The sequence below is a fragment of the Hibiscus syriacus genome, unplaced genomic scaffold, assembly GCF_006381635.1.
Source record: "Hibiscus syriacus cultivar Baekdansim isolate YM2019G1 unplaced genomic scaffold, ASM638163v2 tig00110548_pilon, whole genome shotgun sequence".
Taxonomy (NCBI): domain Eukaryota; kingdom Viridiplantae; phylum Streptophyta; class Magnoliopsida; order Malvales; family Malvaceae; genus Hibiscus; species Hibiscus syriacus.
The window spans coordinates 1,904,273-1,923,474 of record NW_024062775.1 but is presented as its reverse complement, the minus strand read 5'-3'; the positions used below and the strand labels follow the sequence as shown (position 1 = coordinate 1,923,474).

The 19,202-nt window shown below is 36.8% G+C and overlaps 1 protein-coding gene across 1 annotated transcript; it reads right to left on the bottom strand.

The window, feature by feature from the left end:
• Nucleotides 1–1,299: 1,299 nt before the first annotated feature.
• Nucleotides 1,300–18,842, bottom strand: LOC120131059. The gene is made up of 13 exons (XM_039148162.1): nt 18,742–18,842; nt 10,736–11,087; nt 10,058–10,648; nt 9,358–9,447; nt 8,392–8,520; nt 8,150–8,302; nt 7,960–8,037; nt 6,825–6,917; nt 6,620–6,739; nt 3,442–3,519; nt 3,101–3,277; nt 1,697–1,798; nt 1,300–1,609 (listed from the first exon to the last, which is right to left on the bottom strand). The coding sequence occupies exons 2-13, from the start codon at nt 10,811–10,813 to the stop codon at nt 1,376–1,378; spliced, it is 1,923 nt and encodes a 640-aa protein (XP_039004093.1). The 5' UTR covers nt 10,814–11,087; nt 18,742–18,842; the 3' UTR covers nt 1,300–1,375.
• Nucleotides 18,843–19,202: the final 360 nt, after the last annotated feature.

The following is a 19,202-nucleotide window of genomic DNA, read 5'->3' as shown; positions in this document are numbered from 1 at the left end:
ATAATCATGAATATATTTATCCGGTATGTATTTAACAAGACGTAATAAATGATTATCCCTTTAACTAATAAATATATAATAGTTCTACCTTAAAAAAGAATGACAGTGATAAAGAAGGCAGAAAAAGGTTACCACGAAAAAGCACCCCACGACTTGGAGAATCTTAAAGCACATGGAATTATTAGTTTTGCCTTGAGGTTGAAAGTGAAAGCACATGGACTTGGGTGGTGGCACCAGGACGGAGAGGGAAGGCCTCAACTTCATTTAAAAACAATGTAGCAACCATGCCATGCATGTGTCTTGTTTAACTTCTCTATTTGCTTACAAAGCCCATTCTCATCACACTATCATTATATAAATATAAAACACTATCATTATATAAATATAAAATAAAGTACATAAATTATCATTTAATTATATTAAAACATTCTTTTTTTATTATTAAAATTTTAAAATAATTATTAATTGTTTTATTACGTTATAAAATAGATATCGTGTCGCTGAACTCCGTTAACAGCCCAACGATGGGGTAACTATGCATGTCAACCTATACTAAATAATTTCCCTATCATAAGTTTACAACATTTAAGACTGAGCATTCAATCAAATAGAGTTCAAAAATTTCAAGTTATTCGAGTTAAAACCTATTTTATAATTCTAAGTTGAATTGAAATTTTTTTTCTAGTAGAGTTTTTAAAATTTGAGTCAAGTCAAATTTTTGAGTTTATGTTTAAATTTAATTGTAACTACATATAATATTATAATATTATTTGATTCCAATTTAAATGATTTTTTTATAACTATATACAATACATATATATTTTTTCATATTTTTTCATAAGTGATATACATATATCATATAAAGTCGAGAGATTTGACTCAAACTTGAAATCAATCCATTAACTACTAAAAATTGAGTTATTCAAGTTAATGTTTGAGTTATTCGAGTTGTATATACAACTCGATTTGAACCTGAATTTTTTTCAAATAGAGTTGAGTTTATGAAATTACAACTCGATGTCAATTCGAGTCGACTTGGAAAACTTGATTTTTTGAATCGAGATGAATTTTAAACGCCCCTTCCAACATTAAGGATTATAACGGTCTATTTGAAAAGATGAAACATGGAACTTTTCACTAAAGTAAACAAAATTTTTATTTGGAAGATCATGGACGATCTACACATATTAAAGACCAAAAACAAAGAATGGGATTATAGGTTTCCCAGAAACAAAAACACCAATTTGGTTGCTGTTGTATTGACTAGGAAATCAAGAAAAAAGTATTTAGCTTTAACTCACTAATTCAATGAGATTTGGAAGTTCATACCTGGGGTCTGAGGCATTGTTTGAGATAAATACTTGGGACTTGGAGGTTAGGTAAGACTGCTGCAAGTAGCATACGATTGAAGTACTGTTAATGCTTGCTCGGTGATGGCCCTATTCCTTGCTCGTTTCACCCAATCACCGATAATCTCCTCCGCTTGGCTACCTTTGACACCTTGTTCAAGGGTTCCTGCAGCTTCAGCTAGCTTTCCTTCAGCCAAGTAATTCTCAACTCTATTGATTATAGACTCGATTCCTTCACCAGAGTCACCAACTTCTTTCACCTATTTAATAGTCAAAACACATACGAGAGGCTATTTCAGTAACTTGGTTACATTATCATGTGAAAGGTTGATCCCATTTTTTTGTACCTTTAACCAAGATGCAATATGTGCCAAAGAATGCGTCAAGATACCACCACCACCTGGTGGAATTAGGCTGTAGTGCCTCAGGCTACCTTTCAAGACATTAAACTGCAAGAAGTGCATGTATTAAACATTAAAAATCAGTATCCAGTAGAATTATTAAGGATCAAAATAATTTAGACATTCTGTCAGAAATGATTTGCTGGTGCCACTGCATCAGTGGTCTAGCTGAGACAATTTATATCGGGCTGGCAGATCATGTGCTACATAAAGAGGAGCAGGGAGCAGTACTTTCTTTTCCTGTAGGAAATTAAACCAACAAGCACGTAAAAGAAGAAACAAATTCAAAAGTATTCTTTTTCTTGACAATCTTATCCTCATCAAGTTTGACACATTGAAACGAACCACTTCAAAGTAGTGTTTGATTATTAATCTCAAATTCTATCCAACATTAAATACTTTATTTTCGTTTGGTATCAAGTTGCCAAAAAACCATTAACTCTAAAACAAGAAGCAAACATCCTTTGGGTTGCTTTGAAATGATGCATTTCACATTGGTCCTCCCTCTTTTTTCGGTTAATATATATCTACAGGATAACTAAATCCAGTTCCTAGCAAATTCCCACCACAACATCAAACCCTACGAACTGAAGCAAACTAGGGATTTCTATGGCCGTTACAATGTAAAGATCCCCAAAGAAGGAGCTTCAGCTAGAGCCTCGAGGCCTCTCACCTTGACAATCCAAAATAACATCTTAGTGCTTCCCTTCACAAATCACGATTGAGGAAATTCTTTCTTTAAAAAAAATCAGACCTTGGGAAATTTGACTGCTAAACAACCTACATATTCTTTGTTTCTCAAAGAAATATGACTACAAACCCAATCCTAATAAACAGGAAGCAATATTCGGACACAATAACAAGGACAGAAAGGGACGGCTTTGGAAGTAAGAGGGGTGACGTAGAGCATTTTAGTTCAATTTATTTAGCATAGACACACACACACACATATTAATGTAACACCAACTGGGATATGAATTTTTCTATTTAAAGATGCCGAAACAGTCATAAAACCACTCCTGGTTTTTGTGAATGCTGGCATAAGAAGAAAATTGTGACGGATATATAGCTAGAAGGGATGCAAGTGAATGGTGCCAATGAACACCCATCCTCCCAGTCCCAGCTTTCAGGTTTTGGAAAAACTAAGATTTTATATATTTTTATCCTGTCTCTATAAAAGCATTTAAATTGTTCCGTTCTTTGAAAAATATCATGCCAAAAGTAAAGCATACAGTTCTTGCAAAAAATTCTATGAAGGGCTAACTATCAACTATGTAACAAAAAGATATTATCATTTGAAAGGACTTGGAATTCATAACCATATATTTCTATAAAGACGGAACAACTTGCCTTTTGATTCAACTCCAGTAGAGTGTCTGTTCCACTGCACCGAGTTTCTTCGGGAAGAGATGAAAGAACCAAACCTAATACTGAGTCCTCAATGCCTTCAAGGTAGTTGTGTAGAGCATCAATTTCTTTCTGGATTGGTAATCCTTTAGCAAGTGCTTCTTCTAGTGCAAGCGCTCCCTGTAGGACCCAATAACATTAAAGTTATGGGGCAATAATTTACAATTGAGAAAAATTATTAGTAGGACAGGACAATCAATCATTATACAATAACTCGGGTTCCAACAAAATGTAAAAAATTAAAAAATGAGACAAAGAACTATTAATCAAGGTGGAGAAGGTACCAAAGTGAGCTTGAGAATAGAATGACTCTTGTGTGCCTCTTCAGATCGTGCATAAAATGCCATACATAAAGCATGTATCTACAAAAGAATAATTCAGGCCATGTTCATGTCCTCTAATCACATCCATGGTTCTGAATGGCTAATAATAAACAATATTTTAGATTATGAAAAGAATACTCGAGCAGATATTAAGTATAAAAACACATGTTTATTTCCCAACTTCAAGTTTATCTGAACAAAAAACAATAAACTAAGAAACGCATTTACAATTAATGTTTGTAGCTGGCAAACTATTAAGTTTCTGATTGAAAATATACTTTTTTAACTTTAGATATGCACATTGATCCTGGAATGATTGTTCATGTTTAATATCCAAGGCAATATATCAGAGACAATTCTAGCTTTCACTTCTCTTTCCAAAATAGGTAGTACTAGTTAAACTCCATTCTGCTTTTAGTAAAGTTGGAAATTCATTCACCATTTAAATCATAGATCAATACATTCCAGTAAATGCAAATATTAATAAAACTTTGATAGAAAATATTTCATTTTCAACTAGAAATTGCAAAGAGGCGAATTCTTTGATGGCAAATTTTATTTGGGGTGATGTTCCAGCTAAGAAAAGGATTCACTGGGTGAATTGGAAAACAGTCTGTCAACCGTTTGAAGAAGGGGGGTTGGGAATCTTAGACCTGAGGTTGATCAATAGAGTATTGCTTGGAAAATGGGTGTGGAAATTCGTAAATGATAAAAATAGTCGGTGGAAAAAGATGATTTGCTGAAAGAACAACGTTAGCAACTTGTCTCTGTCCATTACGAAGGCTATTTCTCCACTCGATTCTTGGATTTGGAGAGCTATTCTAAACAATTATGTCAAAAAAGATGAGGTTGGGGAATGATTGAGAGCTAATTCAAAGATTCAACTTGGTAATGGCAGATCGATAGTTTTTTGGTATGATGTGTGGATCAATGACTCAACCTTAAAATCACAATTTCTCAGAATTTTTGCTTTATCGGTTAATAAGTGGGGGACAGTAGCTGAGTTTGGTGGTTTTGTACAGAATGTTTGGGTATGGAACATTCAGTTAAGAAGGTATTTACTCGACTGGGAACTGGATCAGTGGATTGCATTAATGTCCTTGATTGAAAATGTAACTTTGTCGGATTCTGTGGATGATTTTCTTGGGTGGTCGGGGAAGGGTGATGGCCTGTTTTCGGTCAAGTCCTGTAGGATGTCACTTTATAGCAGATCAGAAGGTTCGTTCGAGTGGAATAAGTTGGTTTGGGCTGGATTGGCTCCTCCTAGAGTGGAAACGTTTCTATGGAAGCTTTGTCACGGTAAATTGGCAGTTAGAGAGGAGTTGAAGAAGAGAGGTATTCCATTGGAAGATGTTCTTTGTCCTCTGTGTCACTTGCGTGAAGAATCTGTTGAACACCTTTTCTTCTCTTGTGTGGTTGCAGGGGAGTTGTGGATTAAATTCCTTAGGATATGGGAAATTTCTACTGCTCTACCTCAAGACCCCATTTCAATTATGTGCTCTTGGTCGTTTCTAAGGCAGAATTCTTGTATTTGGAAGTTCATCCCGGGGGTTGTTTTATGGTCAATATGGAAAGCTAGGAATTTGGTTGTATTCGAAAATGGGAAGGTCAACACTTCTTCTTTGTTCTTCTTCGCCAAATTTAGATTGGCTAAATGGTATTTAGCTAAATACCCTTTGGTTCGTATCAACTCGGACAATCTAGTTGGGGATCCAAAGCTTGCAGATAAGGTTCAGTATTCTCATGTCCCTGAGAAGGCTAATTGTTGGACTCCACCACCCCTAGATATGTTCAAACTCAACGTTGATGGGGCGGTAAGAGGGGATAGGTTGCAAGGTGGTATAGGTGGTATTTTGAAAGATTCTAAACCTAATACCTTAGCCCCTACTTTTTTATGCCATTTTCTGCCCCTACTTTTTTCAATACTTTAGTTGGGGAAATTGAGGCCTTAGTTTCTGCTAGGGGTATTATTGTTAGATGGATTCCTAGGACATGCAATTGGGAGGCTGATAAGCTAGCTAAAGAGGGTATTGGTTGATGTTTGAGCTTTATGGTTGTTTTGGTTTGTATTTTATTTCGGACAATTTATTTGGTAAGCTGTAATCTTATGTAAACATGGTTTTTTAATATAATGAGGTACTCTTTTCCTCCTTCCGCTAGTTGCCTCTTTCACAAGAGCCAACTATGAGGGAGGTTTTTAATGAGACCTCCTATTCCTATAAAAAAAAAAAGCTATTAAGGAAGGGATTGTGTTTTTCTTCTCATCGGACTGGGCTAAGAAGGGGAGATTAATAATTGAAAGTGACTGTAAAACAGCTGTGAATTGGATTTCTAAGCAGAACTCTGCACCTGCTTTTTTTAGTTCTATGGTGGAGGAAATTGGGGCATCTATTTCTGCTAAGGGTATTGTTCTGAGATTGATTCCTAGGAGTTGCAATATGGAAGCTGACAAGTTAGCTAAGGAGGGGATTGGTTGATTGCTTCAGGCTTATTGTGGGATTGTTTTGTGTTGTTTTCTTGGCCGTGTTTAGGGTGTAAGTCTTTAGTAGCGTCGCTAGATCGGTTACAGGCCAGCCAGAGTAGAGTTGGTTGTAGAGTTGTACAGCGCTGTTTGGATAGTGTTTTCGTTTTTGGTTTTTTTTTTTGGGGAAGTCCCTTGGCTGTATCTTATGTATTTTTTATGGTTAATATAATCTTAAGGCACTCTTTTCCTTCTTCCGCTGATTAAGGAGCTTCTCTACAAGCTCCTTCAATAAAGAAGGGGGTTTTTAATGAGGCCTTCAATTCCTATCAAAAAAAATAAATATGGTTATATACTATGCACAATATCTGTCAAACACACGGAGCATCACCATGCATAAGACAGAAAGCATGGAAGTTATATTGCAGTAGGCTGAAAGCTAAAAGCATTTATGTATGGCAGTTGGATTGTTCTTTTTCCCAGCATGATATATGCCTGAAGTAAGAGCCATGAGATTTTATATTCCAACCCATCATATAAGAAAACTTTCAGATTTCCTTGTTCCATCTTCTATCAAATGCACTGAAAGGAGCATCTAGTTCATATTTTCATCCTAAAACTAGCAGAGTTAATTTTTGTTCAGATTTTCATTAAAAATTCCACCAGGAGAAAGCTTACGTGAAGATTTGCTTCTGCCATTTTCTCAATCTGTGCTGCTTTCTCATTTGCGATCGCTGCAATCACTTCTGCTTTCCCTAGCTCCAGAGCTTTCTCCAACTTCATTTCAGCTTCTCTTTCCTGCAACCACCAAATTATAACAACTTGAGTCCATGAATCATGAAATAATGTTATAGAATTTCTTTGTCAACATTAAACTATCTACCTTCTGTTCAAGTTCAATCCTAATTTTCTCTTTCATTTTTTCTTGTAGGGATTTTATAGCAGCTGATGTTTTTGTTCTTTCTCTCAGTAATTCCTGAAAGTGGTAAAGTTAAATTCTTAGCAGCTTGAATTCACAAAATTAAATAATCACCTTTCTTTTCTTTCACTTGCTTTTTTAACCCTTTCAAAGGGCATATGTACATGTGAGTATACTCCATCTGCAACTGAAATGCGACTTTCTCAGGTAAATACAACAAAAAAAACCACGCTCGCGGCTCGTCAAAATCCAGAATGAATAGCTTAAGTTGATTAATAGAAATGCTGCTGTAATTTCATTATCTAGCATAAAAATTAGAGAAACTAGTTGGGGCTGGTTTTCCCATAATTAATAATTTGGCTTCTTTGGTTCCTTACGAATAAATCAACAATTGCTCCAAATTGATATATTAACACTTACCTTTTGTCATATTACACACAGAACAGGAAACATCCAAATATATACGGTATAATAAAATTGGATGAACTCCATAACATGGGACAAAAATTTCTTTATGGTAAAAATGCTAAGAGGTTCAACTATTAATCACTATCTACATGTCCATGTCTGTAATGATATGGGATTATAGGTGATAAAGCACTACAGAACCATCAATGTTTAATCAAGTTGTTTGTGTTAGAGCATCAGACCACCCATTCTGCCTCATTTCCAGCCCTGATATACAGATTCTAGGGATAAATGAGCAGAATAACCACAAGCATTAACCATAAACTTCAAAAGGGAGTCATGATGGCTATGTCAGAGCTCGCAAGCTTAAAGAGAAAGTTATATTTGGGGTAGAAACCAGGTTATCAAATATGTGTCACTCTTAAAGTGGATGGTAGGAAACATTCCTCTTCAGGCTGATTTCATTTCAAAGACATTAACAGAAGTGTTGGAACTTTACTTACCTTTTATTTTCACTTAGAAACATAAAAAAGAGAAACTAACGTAATGATTTGAAAAGCAAGAGCAAGAAAGAAAAAGAAAGTGAGAGGAAATAAAAATTACCATATCATAAAACTGAAGCAATGACCAAAAGCTTTGCAATCAATCACAAGAAATAAAATAAAGTGAAAACAATGAAAACATCTATAACCTTATCCAATATAGCTGCCTCTTCTGTACGCATTAGTTCCCTGGCTCTTGAATCCCTTAATTCCTTTTCATACATCTCCTGGAGAGACAGAGAGAGAGACATTACAAAACAGTATGTGATAACCAGAGTGAAGTTGTAGAAATAAAGATACAGATAATTTGTACTAGAGCCTAGTGCTCAAACTTTGGACCTTCAATGCTCGCTTCTCCTCAGCAAAAGCATTTGCATCCAGCTCAGCTTGCTGCTTTTCAGCAGCATGAATGGCTTTCAGGAAATTGAGAACTAATTTTCCATCCTTCGACAAATATCCATCATCCAGTTCCTCAACAAATGTACCAAAAGCCTAATGTGTTAAAAAGAATAAAAACCTCGTGTTAGTTGAAACCCTTGCTTATCATATTTATTAAACAGCAAATGAGACAACAAGGTAACCTCTGCTTCTTTAGAAAGCCGCTCATATTTTCTATTTAGAGAAGTCAAATAGTTTTCATCTGCCTTTTCCCTAAGGTGATAGGTTTCAAGAAGAGAACTTGGAGCTTCTATATCTTTACTGAATTCATCCTGCAGCAAAGCAAAACGAAATGTCATTTTGTATGTCTACTAGAATAATGGAGAAACTACATATATATCCATACATAAATATATATATATATATATTCAAAAGTGAATCAGGAGCTGCTCGTGCTTTTGCCCCCTCTATGACATTGCTCCCAGACACAGAGGCATAAAAGAAACCTTAATCCCTCAGATGTTGCAATCCTAAGCCATTTTTTAGGGGTCAAGCCTCCCTATAAAGTTTTTCCTTGCCTAGAAAATAAAGAAAGAAATTAAAATAGTTGTTTGTCACCCTAAACCCTATATCAATAAAAAGAACAGGATCTGTTCAAGCTTTTGCCACCTCACATGACAGTCTTTCTCTTTCCCCATCTAAACACACAAAAATGAGGCTTTAAAGTGCTTAAATGTTATTACCATAAGCCATCTCTTGGGGGTCAAAACCTCCCTATAGAGCCTTTCCTTGCCTAGAAACTAAACAAAGAAATACATTGGTTCTGTGTCATCCGGAAGAATTAGCTATGTATTAACAAGCAGTGGACAGCTTCTGAATTATAAGCATATAAACTCACAAACAAAGTGGAGAAAGCCTTCCAGCCATACTCCCCCCCACCCTAAACCAACAGTGTGCTGAAGAGCATAATAAATATAAGGTACATTCCAAAGTCTAGAAAATTCAGACAATGAGAACATGAACAACCATGAAAGAATTTTTAACAAGCTTCATGGACCAACTTCCGAAGAAGAACAATGGTTTGTGTTGCTACTCCAAAAGGTTACAAATCAGAAACAACAATAAAATGTAGAGTAAAAAGAGAAACTGATGAGAGGAACAAAGGATACCTCTGCAGTGGGAGGTAGAGATGGGACAGATTTTAGTTGGCTTTCTCTAGGGACTAATTCATGGGCCTGTGCACCTTTACTTGGTTCATCCTGAAACAGTAGACCACCAGAAGTTGGTAATATTGAGCCTGTACATTGTAAGTGTACTTGACAAGATGGTAATTTTCCAGTCCCTAGCAAGTTAAATCAGTTAAGCCTCAGTCTCTTTGTTACTGGAAACTTTCACATAAAGAGATGTGGCCGATTCCATACCTAGCAAACAAGAAAAGGAACTACGGTTCTTTGGCATCCTGAAACATTTCTTATGCACCCATGCATAAAATTACAAAATACTGCTAGATTACATGCTTATTTAAATTATATTGAAAGAAATATGAATGTTCACAGGTACATGAAAGACAGTGGAATTTGTTGGTAAACAAGTAACTATTGGCTAAGTATTGTTGTCATAGTTGACTTGCAGAGCAATAGAAATAGATTAGCAAAACTATACTAACAATAACAAAGTAATCTATATTGTTTAGTTCATAATGAAGTGCATCTGATTATCCTTTTAATAGAATAATATTTGCTTGCATAACTATCACACCATAAAATACAATCTGCATATAGATGCTTGAATCATTCTTCAAAATTTCATAAAATCAATAACTCCAAGTGATCTGTATCAGTACAAATATAGGGTGCAGAGAAAAGGTACCCGCAGCCCAACTGCGGTAGTGGGAGATGGTGCAGTTTTTGTATCCTTTTCTCCAAGGCATTCGCTTGATTGGGTATCAAAAAGAACATCTTGGATTTCGTTGTTTGGTACCGTTGCAGGTTCAGACTCAACCTTTTTAAGATTCTCTTCAGCTGATGCAGCAACATCTGCAGAGTGATCAGCAGATGGCAAGCTGCTCTGAGAATATTCTGGTAATGCCTGTTCTGGTAAAGGTGTTGTGCCTTGGGTTTCACTCGAAGTTTCGGGCTGAGGAAGATCGATATTAGTTGCAACTTTTTGATCAGGCAAGTCCACATAAGGAAGCAATTCTTCATTACGAGAAGAAACAACCTGGATATCCTTTTCATCTTTCCCATCAAAAACAATATTTGTCGAATCAATATAAACCTTGGGTCCTTTGCCATATTTCTCGAAGTATCCAGCTCGGTAAGCAATCAAAATAGCACCACTAATAACAGCAGTTCCAAGGACAAAATTTGGAACCCCAGTCTTTGATTCAGGTTTCGGATTACCATTTTCCCCAGCAGAGGTCGAAAATTGCTTTCTTGAATAAATAAATGGAGATAAACGCTGCATTTCCATCATAAAAAGAACAATTATAAAAATAGTACATAGAAACTCAAAATTGATACTGAAACTTAACATGGTCGAACTTACCTGGGACGCAATCTCCCTGCGTATTCTCCAAGGAGCCCCTCGGCAACGTGATAATTCAAAAATTGACCTTCGAAGCATACCGACGGATTTTCCCTTGTGTTGGTATTTAGAAATTATATTGCGGTGAATGTGTTTGTGAAAATGACTGGCAGAGGAGTGGGGATTCTTAATGGAGGAGTCGCTTTGGGTTAGGCTGTTGGCATTGAAACCAATTGTCTTTAATTTAAGTCTTTTATGGGGTTGAACGAGCTAGAGAGAAACCACGATCACTTTCCCGGAGAGCCGAAGAGGAATCGCCGTCGGAGGCTTGGAGCATGAAGATGAAATTGCAGGTGGATCAGCGGGGTACTGGCTGTAACATTTTTAATTCTATATTTTAATTCTATTTTGATTGCCCGTAGTAAAAAAAATTTTAAAAAAAATAAATTTTAACTAAATCGATCAGAACAGAACCAACACGAAACACTAAGATGATTATAAAAATTATAATAGTTGAGTAATATATAGCCCTATATCTTCGGTTAGTTGTTTCAGGTTAACTCGAAACAGTTTAGGCAAGTCTGAATACCATGTCGGAGAACTTGAACCATTAAAATGATAATTTGGGCTTGGTTTCTGGCATGTTGGATTGTAAGAAGGGTATTTTTATCATCGGAATAAAAGGGAAAGGATTAAAAGTGCAATTTATCCATTTTTCAAAACAAAAAGCTAAAATCCCATTAATTTTTGGTGATCTCATGTATGTTCCCCTATTTCTCACCAAACACTCAATTTTGTCTCATCCTTCTTCTTCTTCACCGTTTCATTCTTCTCCAAGAATGAACAAAGGTGAAAACTTTTAGAATTACAAGTTTAGTTTAGATTTACCAAGGTAAGAATATTCATCTTCACCTCTCAAGCTTTAATTTAAGCTGTTAACCTCGAATTTTGACCATAGAAAGAAAAAATGTATTTTATTGGGGTAAAAGAAACCAAGTGATTTCTAGCCCATTTTTAGTGGATTTAAGTTCTAGGAAGTGTCCTTAACTTCAATCTAAGCTCTTAGATGAGTTAGTAACTCATTTTCTTGCCTTTGATTAGTGAAAGAAGTGGGAGAGAATTCCAAGGCTAGAAGAAAAGATAAATTGACCCTTGGTTGATTTGATGGCATTATCAACAACTAAGAGACTACGATAATACATTAACAACTTTTTCTTATCATTCGTGGAATATTAGAATGCATTCTAACTAGAGAGTTGAGTTATGAAGCATGATTGAGTATTCATGGTAAATTCCATGTTTTGGTGTTTTTAGCATGTTTTAAAACTCTTTTTATGACCCTTGTATCACATATAAGACTTTAATAATGTTTGGGGACCTCAATAGGGCATTTTGGGTAACTTTAGGAGTCAAACTCATGTCCAAACAGGGCATTTTTGGATTTAGGTAATTAGTATTGGAAGAACAGTATCGATATTGTTATTGTGATGATCAAAATGAAGGAACTTTTAGTACAGAAGTTTTGATACTCATTCATTGAGTATCGATACCATAGGCCTGGTTTCGAGATTCGCAGGAGGGGTATTAAGACCGATTTTCTAGTAGTCAATTTTGGTATCAGTACTCACAGAGAGTATCGATATCTTAGCCCTTGACTCGATACTGGTCCAATAGTATCAATATCACTAACCGTTTTTCATCTTGTTTTAACTCTATAGTATTGATACCAAGGGGAGTATCGATACCGTAGAACATTTATGGGTAAGAAACCCAAGTGAATTAGAAGAAATGTCGAGGACCCAAAAACACTATTACAACATCAAATAGGATTTCAAGTGAGAACAATAATTGACATGCAAGTATAGATATAAACAATATCAACTAGGATGACATAAAACTAGCCTTGGTTGATGCTTGGGAAAACTGTTAAGACACCCGAATTACTTTAGTAGATGAAAATAACTTCAAAGTATAGATTATCCAGATATCCTTAGGTAGCACGCGACGCACTTTGAGACTAACAAAGGCGTGAGGCTCGAACACCCGCGAGGGGTGGGTTAGTTGGGTGTTATATCCAACGTAAAGATTTTGAATCTCACCCTAGGTAGAGATTAAAGGGGTGTGTGTCCCGAGATGTGTAACCCTCTGACAACACCATGATGTCTACCTGAGAATAGAATGAAGTATATGAGTATACTCACTCTTTTATTGCACTCGATAGAATGAGCATTTAATGAACATTTTTAATATGATTTAATTGTTAGTGTGTCACTAGGTTAGTAAGTTCAGTGTTCAGAAATTGTTTTTGTGCGCAGGTCGTTAAGAGGATAATTCGAGGAGCATATCGCTCGGTCAATATTCCCGATAGTCCGAGTTACAGTGTACGTCTTGAGTCATTTCTTTAGAAGGCATATATAATTCATAAACCTTATTGTACTTGAGTCACAACTTTATTTAGATACTAGGTGGTACTATTTCGATATACTTATTTTTTGAAGCTCTCGATGTAAACATTATTTTAAGTATGTTGCTTTATTTATTCTTGAAATGATATTACTTTCAAAGTTACAATGGTTATAAAGAAAAAATTTTGGGTTAGCTGCTCTGGTGCTCCCGTATGGCACTCTAATTAGGCGATTTTGTGTTGTATCGAATTAAGGTGGTACATTTAGTGGTATTAGAGCGTTAGATTTATTATTTCCTAAGACTCGTGGGTTAGAGACAGTAAAAATCTATAGGTATATATGTTTCTAAGGAGTCAAGGGTATTATCATGTATGGGATAGTGATAATGATACTTCGTTTTGTCTTAATTTCAGAGTTTAGACATGGATGATAGTCCCGCCTAGAGCTATGAAAGTAGATATGAGACAAGAGTTTCCCTAGCGATGGATACCAGCAACGAGATTATCTTGGATTCTGAGTATGAGATCCCGATGGACGTGGGGGTCGACGAGGCGATCTTCTTTCGAGACCTGACAACCGCCCTGAGATGCATAGTTAGGACCATTCCCAGAACACACATAATACCACCTACCCAACAAGCTCTCCCAACCCCTCCCGTTGTAGCACCACATGAGTACTCAATTGAGTGGCTCCAGAGGTATTAGACTATATACTTTTTCAACTCCAAAGATGATGACCAGATAGATGTTGTTGACTAGTGGTTGCAAAAGACCCTAAGAATATTCTGCCAGCTACATCTCACCCCTAAGGGTATGTTAGAGTGCGTCATTACTCTGCTGAAGGGTGTCGCCAAGATTGGTGGGAGATTGTCAATATGGCAATGGAGCCCTAGCAACCCACTAGGGTGCACTTTCTGGAGGAGTTTCGCCAGAAGTATATAGGCGAGTCCCATGCGAATAATTTGAGGGACCGGTTCCTACACTTGACCCATGAAGATTTGTTTGTGTTTGAGTATGATAGAGAGTTCCTCCATTTGAGTCGGCACGCACTAGAGTTGGTGGCGTTTCAGTACCATCGTTGTAGGAGGTTCAGGGAGGTTCTCCACTTGAACATCCTTACCATCTAGCCGTCGACCCATCAAGAGTGTTTGCTGAGTTGGTTCGCCAGGTGAATGTGATAGAGAGGGTTATGAGGATGAGGGCTAGAGCATCTGACACCATATCTAGATAGAGTAGGAGGGTAGTTGAGTCCTCGATATCTTCCCAGCCTTCAGCCAAGAGGGCTAGGGACTCTTAAGGATCCTGGATGGCTCTATCAAGTCAGTCTAGTAGGTCCAAATAGAGTGCAAGCAAAAGGGACAGATCTAAGTGTAGGAGACCTTTGGCATCATGTTTTGTGGAAAGCGTTAATGGTTCATCGAGAGAACCTTCTCAGCCTGATTACTCAGTCTCTGGTAGGAGACACTCGGGAGTTTGCCAGTAAGGGTCTAGAGGATGTTTTGGGTGTAGTTCTCTGGACCACTTCATTAGAAATTGCCCTAAGGCGTGGAGTACGGCCCTAGTGTCGACTCAAAAGTCAACGCAATCAGTTTAGAGGGGTAGATGACCTCATAGGGAGGGAGTGCTACTTCTGGACAATTTAATAGGGCCACCTCTCGATCTGTTACCGATGTTGAACCGAGAGTGGCCTCACACCAATATATCGTTCGAGATTAGGAGAAGTGTGATGTCGCTGATGTAATCTTAGGTACCTTTACCGTGTTTTCTATTCTAGTTATGACATTAGTCGCAACCATTGGTCTTAGGGAGAAATATCCCAACAGAGGATATGGAGATAGGAGTTTAACTATCCCACCCACTAAGATTATATGTCTTGGTAGACAAGGTTCACCTTGTTTTCTATTCCATATATGATGCACACTTCTTTTCTTGCATGATCTATTGTTCTAAGACTTCTTAAAAGAAAGTTTAACGCTCTACGACATTCTTGAATTTCATTTTCCAGTTGCCTCATTTCGACAAAAATAACATAAAGCCTTTTTACATGCATAGTAGTACTCAAATTTTTTATTTGAATTTGATGAAGTGAAGATACTTATCGAGCCTCCATTTATATTTATAGAGTAGAAGTAGAGTAATTCTTCCATGCATCATGAATTTGATAATAGACATAATCCTTATTTTTTACAGTTGAGTACTATACATGTATGTTTAATGAGCAAACTAATTACCTTGTAAAGCCCTCATAATCAAACTTCCTGTGTGAACAACCTAACTAACTTTGCATAAGCAGCTTACATGGAAAAGATTCCACAATCTATGTCAATAGACTTGTGGCATCCATGTACTAAGTCGTCAAAGGTGCCTACATGGACCATCAAAGAAAGTCCTACAAATGAGGAATTGGGCCTGTTTCGGTGAAAACAATCCCATAGAAGGGTGAGCCTACCCATCATCAAAGCAAGCCTAAATTCTTGAATGACCTCATTGTCATAGAAACTCTTTCATTACTCCTCAATATAGTTGCAGGTTCCATACATTAAGATTTGTAATACCTATTCAAGAGTTTAGGAATCAACTTGCAAGGAAAATTAGCATTGAAGATCACTCAACAATAACTAAGATCTTTATTGGCTAGAGGTAACACATCTTAAGTGAGATCGAATAATTAATCAATAGTTGAATCCCTTTCTTTCTCTGCTCGCAATCTATCCTTGCCTGTCATCTTGGATGAAATAGTATGAAGCCGCCCTCCCTAGCCCCACCTATCTTTTCTTAGGCTCCTTTGCCCATTTTTTAGTGAGAGGCAAGCAAAAATGGATTGTATAAAGGTGGGCATTCTATCTCACATATCACACATTTGTCTGATTGATGACCCAGTGACTTTTGATGACCGACCACATGCAACTCATACATGGGCCGACAATAGCTCTTATTTTAGCTAAAGCCAGTAGATTATAATATTCCATAGGTACACTACGAAGCCAGATCCAATCTATTAGTTTTTAAAACTATCATCAACAGGACTCAAATTCGGTGACCATTCCCAAATTGTCAAATAATGTCCCCCAATTACCCAAGGACCTCTTTCAAGCACATGCTTGTAATCATCCTTCTTATAGAGATAGGAGACGACTAACTAAGTTAATCATTATAGGCCTTTCTTATTATTTTTCCTTAGTGATGTCAACCTCAGATCACTTCTCTCACTTTCGATTTAACAAGAAGAGTTTTGATTCAACACGACTTGGGAGCAGGACCTATAGTTTTTCATCTGGTATGAATTCCTAAGGTGCTAATGTAGTAAATCTCTTCACATTATTCATAGTCGATGGTTCTGAAGACAACAAATTTTTTCTGGATCAAGGATACGGCTCATTAGCTACAAAAAAATGGCCGCAAAAATATCATATGTAATGTTAATGGCAAGTATACTTTCTTTAAGAAGGGGCATTAGATTTAAAGAAAAGTGAATGGATCAAGTTCGTCGATGGTTTCTAATTATTCAAACGCAAGAGTGGGAAGAAATGAGAGAAAGCATTCACCAACCCCAAGATCCGAGAGGAGCTATCATTCTTACATTATGTTTTCTTGTGTTTTTTTAAAAACAATCCAATTTTTGTTTCCTACCAAGACCCACGAAAAATAATCAAACTTGTGTTTTCTCAAAGAAAGAACTAGGTTGGTTATGGTATTATGAGTTTAAGTTGTCTACGTTGAAAGAGTTACTGACCTTTCATATGGCATTTCCTATGTCAATTGATCAGACCTGAGAAGGAGAATTGAAAGTGAACTTCCTTGTATTCCCGATAGTGTTGAAATATTCTTGTAAGGAATGCATTAAGTTAAGTAAGTGGTCATCAGTTGTATCTTCCCCTAGCGAGATAGCTAGGCTCGCAGGCATTGCCCTCTATTGTAATTTTATTACCTCGCATGAGAAAAAGAGTAAGATGGAACATATCTTTTGAGTAAACGATAAAGGGAAAAGATAGCAATTTTTTCTCGATAGTTGATTCATTTCTTTCTATTTCTAGATAGGGCATTCAATATCATATTCCCATGCCTCACTCCTCCGGAAATAGGCTTCATTCCTTTTATTTTTGGAGTCAAATGTGCTCTTTGTTTCGAAACCTGGTATTAGATATCACCTTCTAAGAACCACTAATCCCTGAAGACGCTAGAGATCGATTCACTAAGCTAGTAGTTTGCTGCTCATAAGTTTTTTTCATTGATATCTCCCTTGTCCGTGACAAAGTTCCTCTTTCTGGGATCATCAAATGTCGTATAACAATTTTCGAAATCACTTTTGTATGGTTCATTCTAAGTAGCTAACGGAAAAGGCATAATAAACAAGTCAGCTGCTTTGGTACGTAAGCTTGCCAGCAAGCATTCTCGATCAAAGCATGAAAAAGACTTTTTTGATTAAACCACATTTCTTTATTCTTGAGATACATAATTCTCTTCTTCTTCCCGAAATCCTTAAGGAGGGCTCATTACTTAGACATGCCTAAAAAAACGAAAAAGTAATTCATTCCCACGCTCCCACTAGCCTCGACTCTACTCTAGACAGCCACAGTCTCTAGATAGTGCCCTAGCCTTTATTAATTAATTAGCTCTAAAGATATCTGATTTAGATAGAGTAGAGTCCAAGGGACTTAAAAACTCGAAGAAGAATGACAAGTTCTCAAACAAACAATAGGAGAAGCAGACTGAATTTGTTACATTGTTAAAAGGTATTCCTATGATCAACATCTTCAAAAATAAAAAGATTACAAGCTTCCTACGAGTAGTAAGCTCATCACGAGTCATCATAGATCGACTTACTGAGGCAATGACCATGCATCTAAAACCACTTTACATAAAAGTGCATATCGAAGGAGTCCTCGTGTCGGGAGTCTTGGTCGATTGAAGGGTTATGCTTATTTGTTCGCAAGGCTTTCGCGCTAGTCATGAATCCTTAGCTTGGTTCCCAGCTTTGAATTTGCAATAAAGCTTAGCTTAGCCCCGTCTGCTGTTGATAAGTTAAACCCTTTTACCTATATTGTCTTTCACTCAAAACGATCGGTTCGAGTTTATTGTTATAATTAGCAATTAATTGGATAAACAATGGCTTTGTTTTCTTTTCAAAACTAATACCACCTCTTTTATTTTAAGAAATATCCTAAGAGAAGGAAGGCATTCTATCCCTTTTGTGTGTTTATTCTAGGTGGAGCTCCCTCCGTCTTAGTTATAATCAGGGAATCACACGCTCCTTCTCCCCCTTTCTTGGAGGTTAATTCCTAGTGTTACATGGATTTTCCTTATATCTCAGAGGTTGCGTATATAGAAGATGGAATCTAACCCCTAGGTTTGTTAAGTATGATGGATTAATCTCTTCATCTAATCATGAGGTCACATGGACTTTCTCTGCGATTGGTTCCCGTTGTGGAATGCTGTACAACTAACTATTGACCCTAAAATTTCATATAGAAAAAAAAAATCTCGTATATGGCGATCGTGAGTTTGAGTTCGGTTATCCTATATTATTCTATTTAACCGACTTTCTCCAGCAAACGTATCAAAAAGTAAGCAAGTAAATTAAGTCGAGAGTAAATGCCAACGTTGGACTTGAAATAGTACTTACAGCGGATCTGTCGTCGTTTGTTGGCTCAACTCAGTCAAGTACGTACCGGATCGTATTTGGTAAGTAGGTTTTTGATTGATTCGTGGGGGATCGTGGAAGAATTGGATTCAAATCCCATAGCCCTGAAAAAGACTTTTCATTGAAGGCACAAATTTCATTGAAAATGTACGATGATGTATATGAACAGTGCAGAAGGTCCAACGACGATGAAGGTTACGGATACGGAAGAGGAGTAGAAGGAGCAGTAGGCTAATCTTGACAGTTTCATTTTTGGATTGAGAAAGCAGTAGTGGGCTCTCTAATATTGCACCAAAAGAGGGCTCGGGAGACGGTCTACCAAAACAAATATATAGTGTCGTGATTCCCTGTGTCGTGATTTAATTGTAGTCAGTCTTTACTTAAAAATGCCCCACCCCAAGATCCTCCAAAACCTAGCTTTATCAAACCAGGTCTGAAAGATC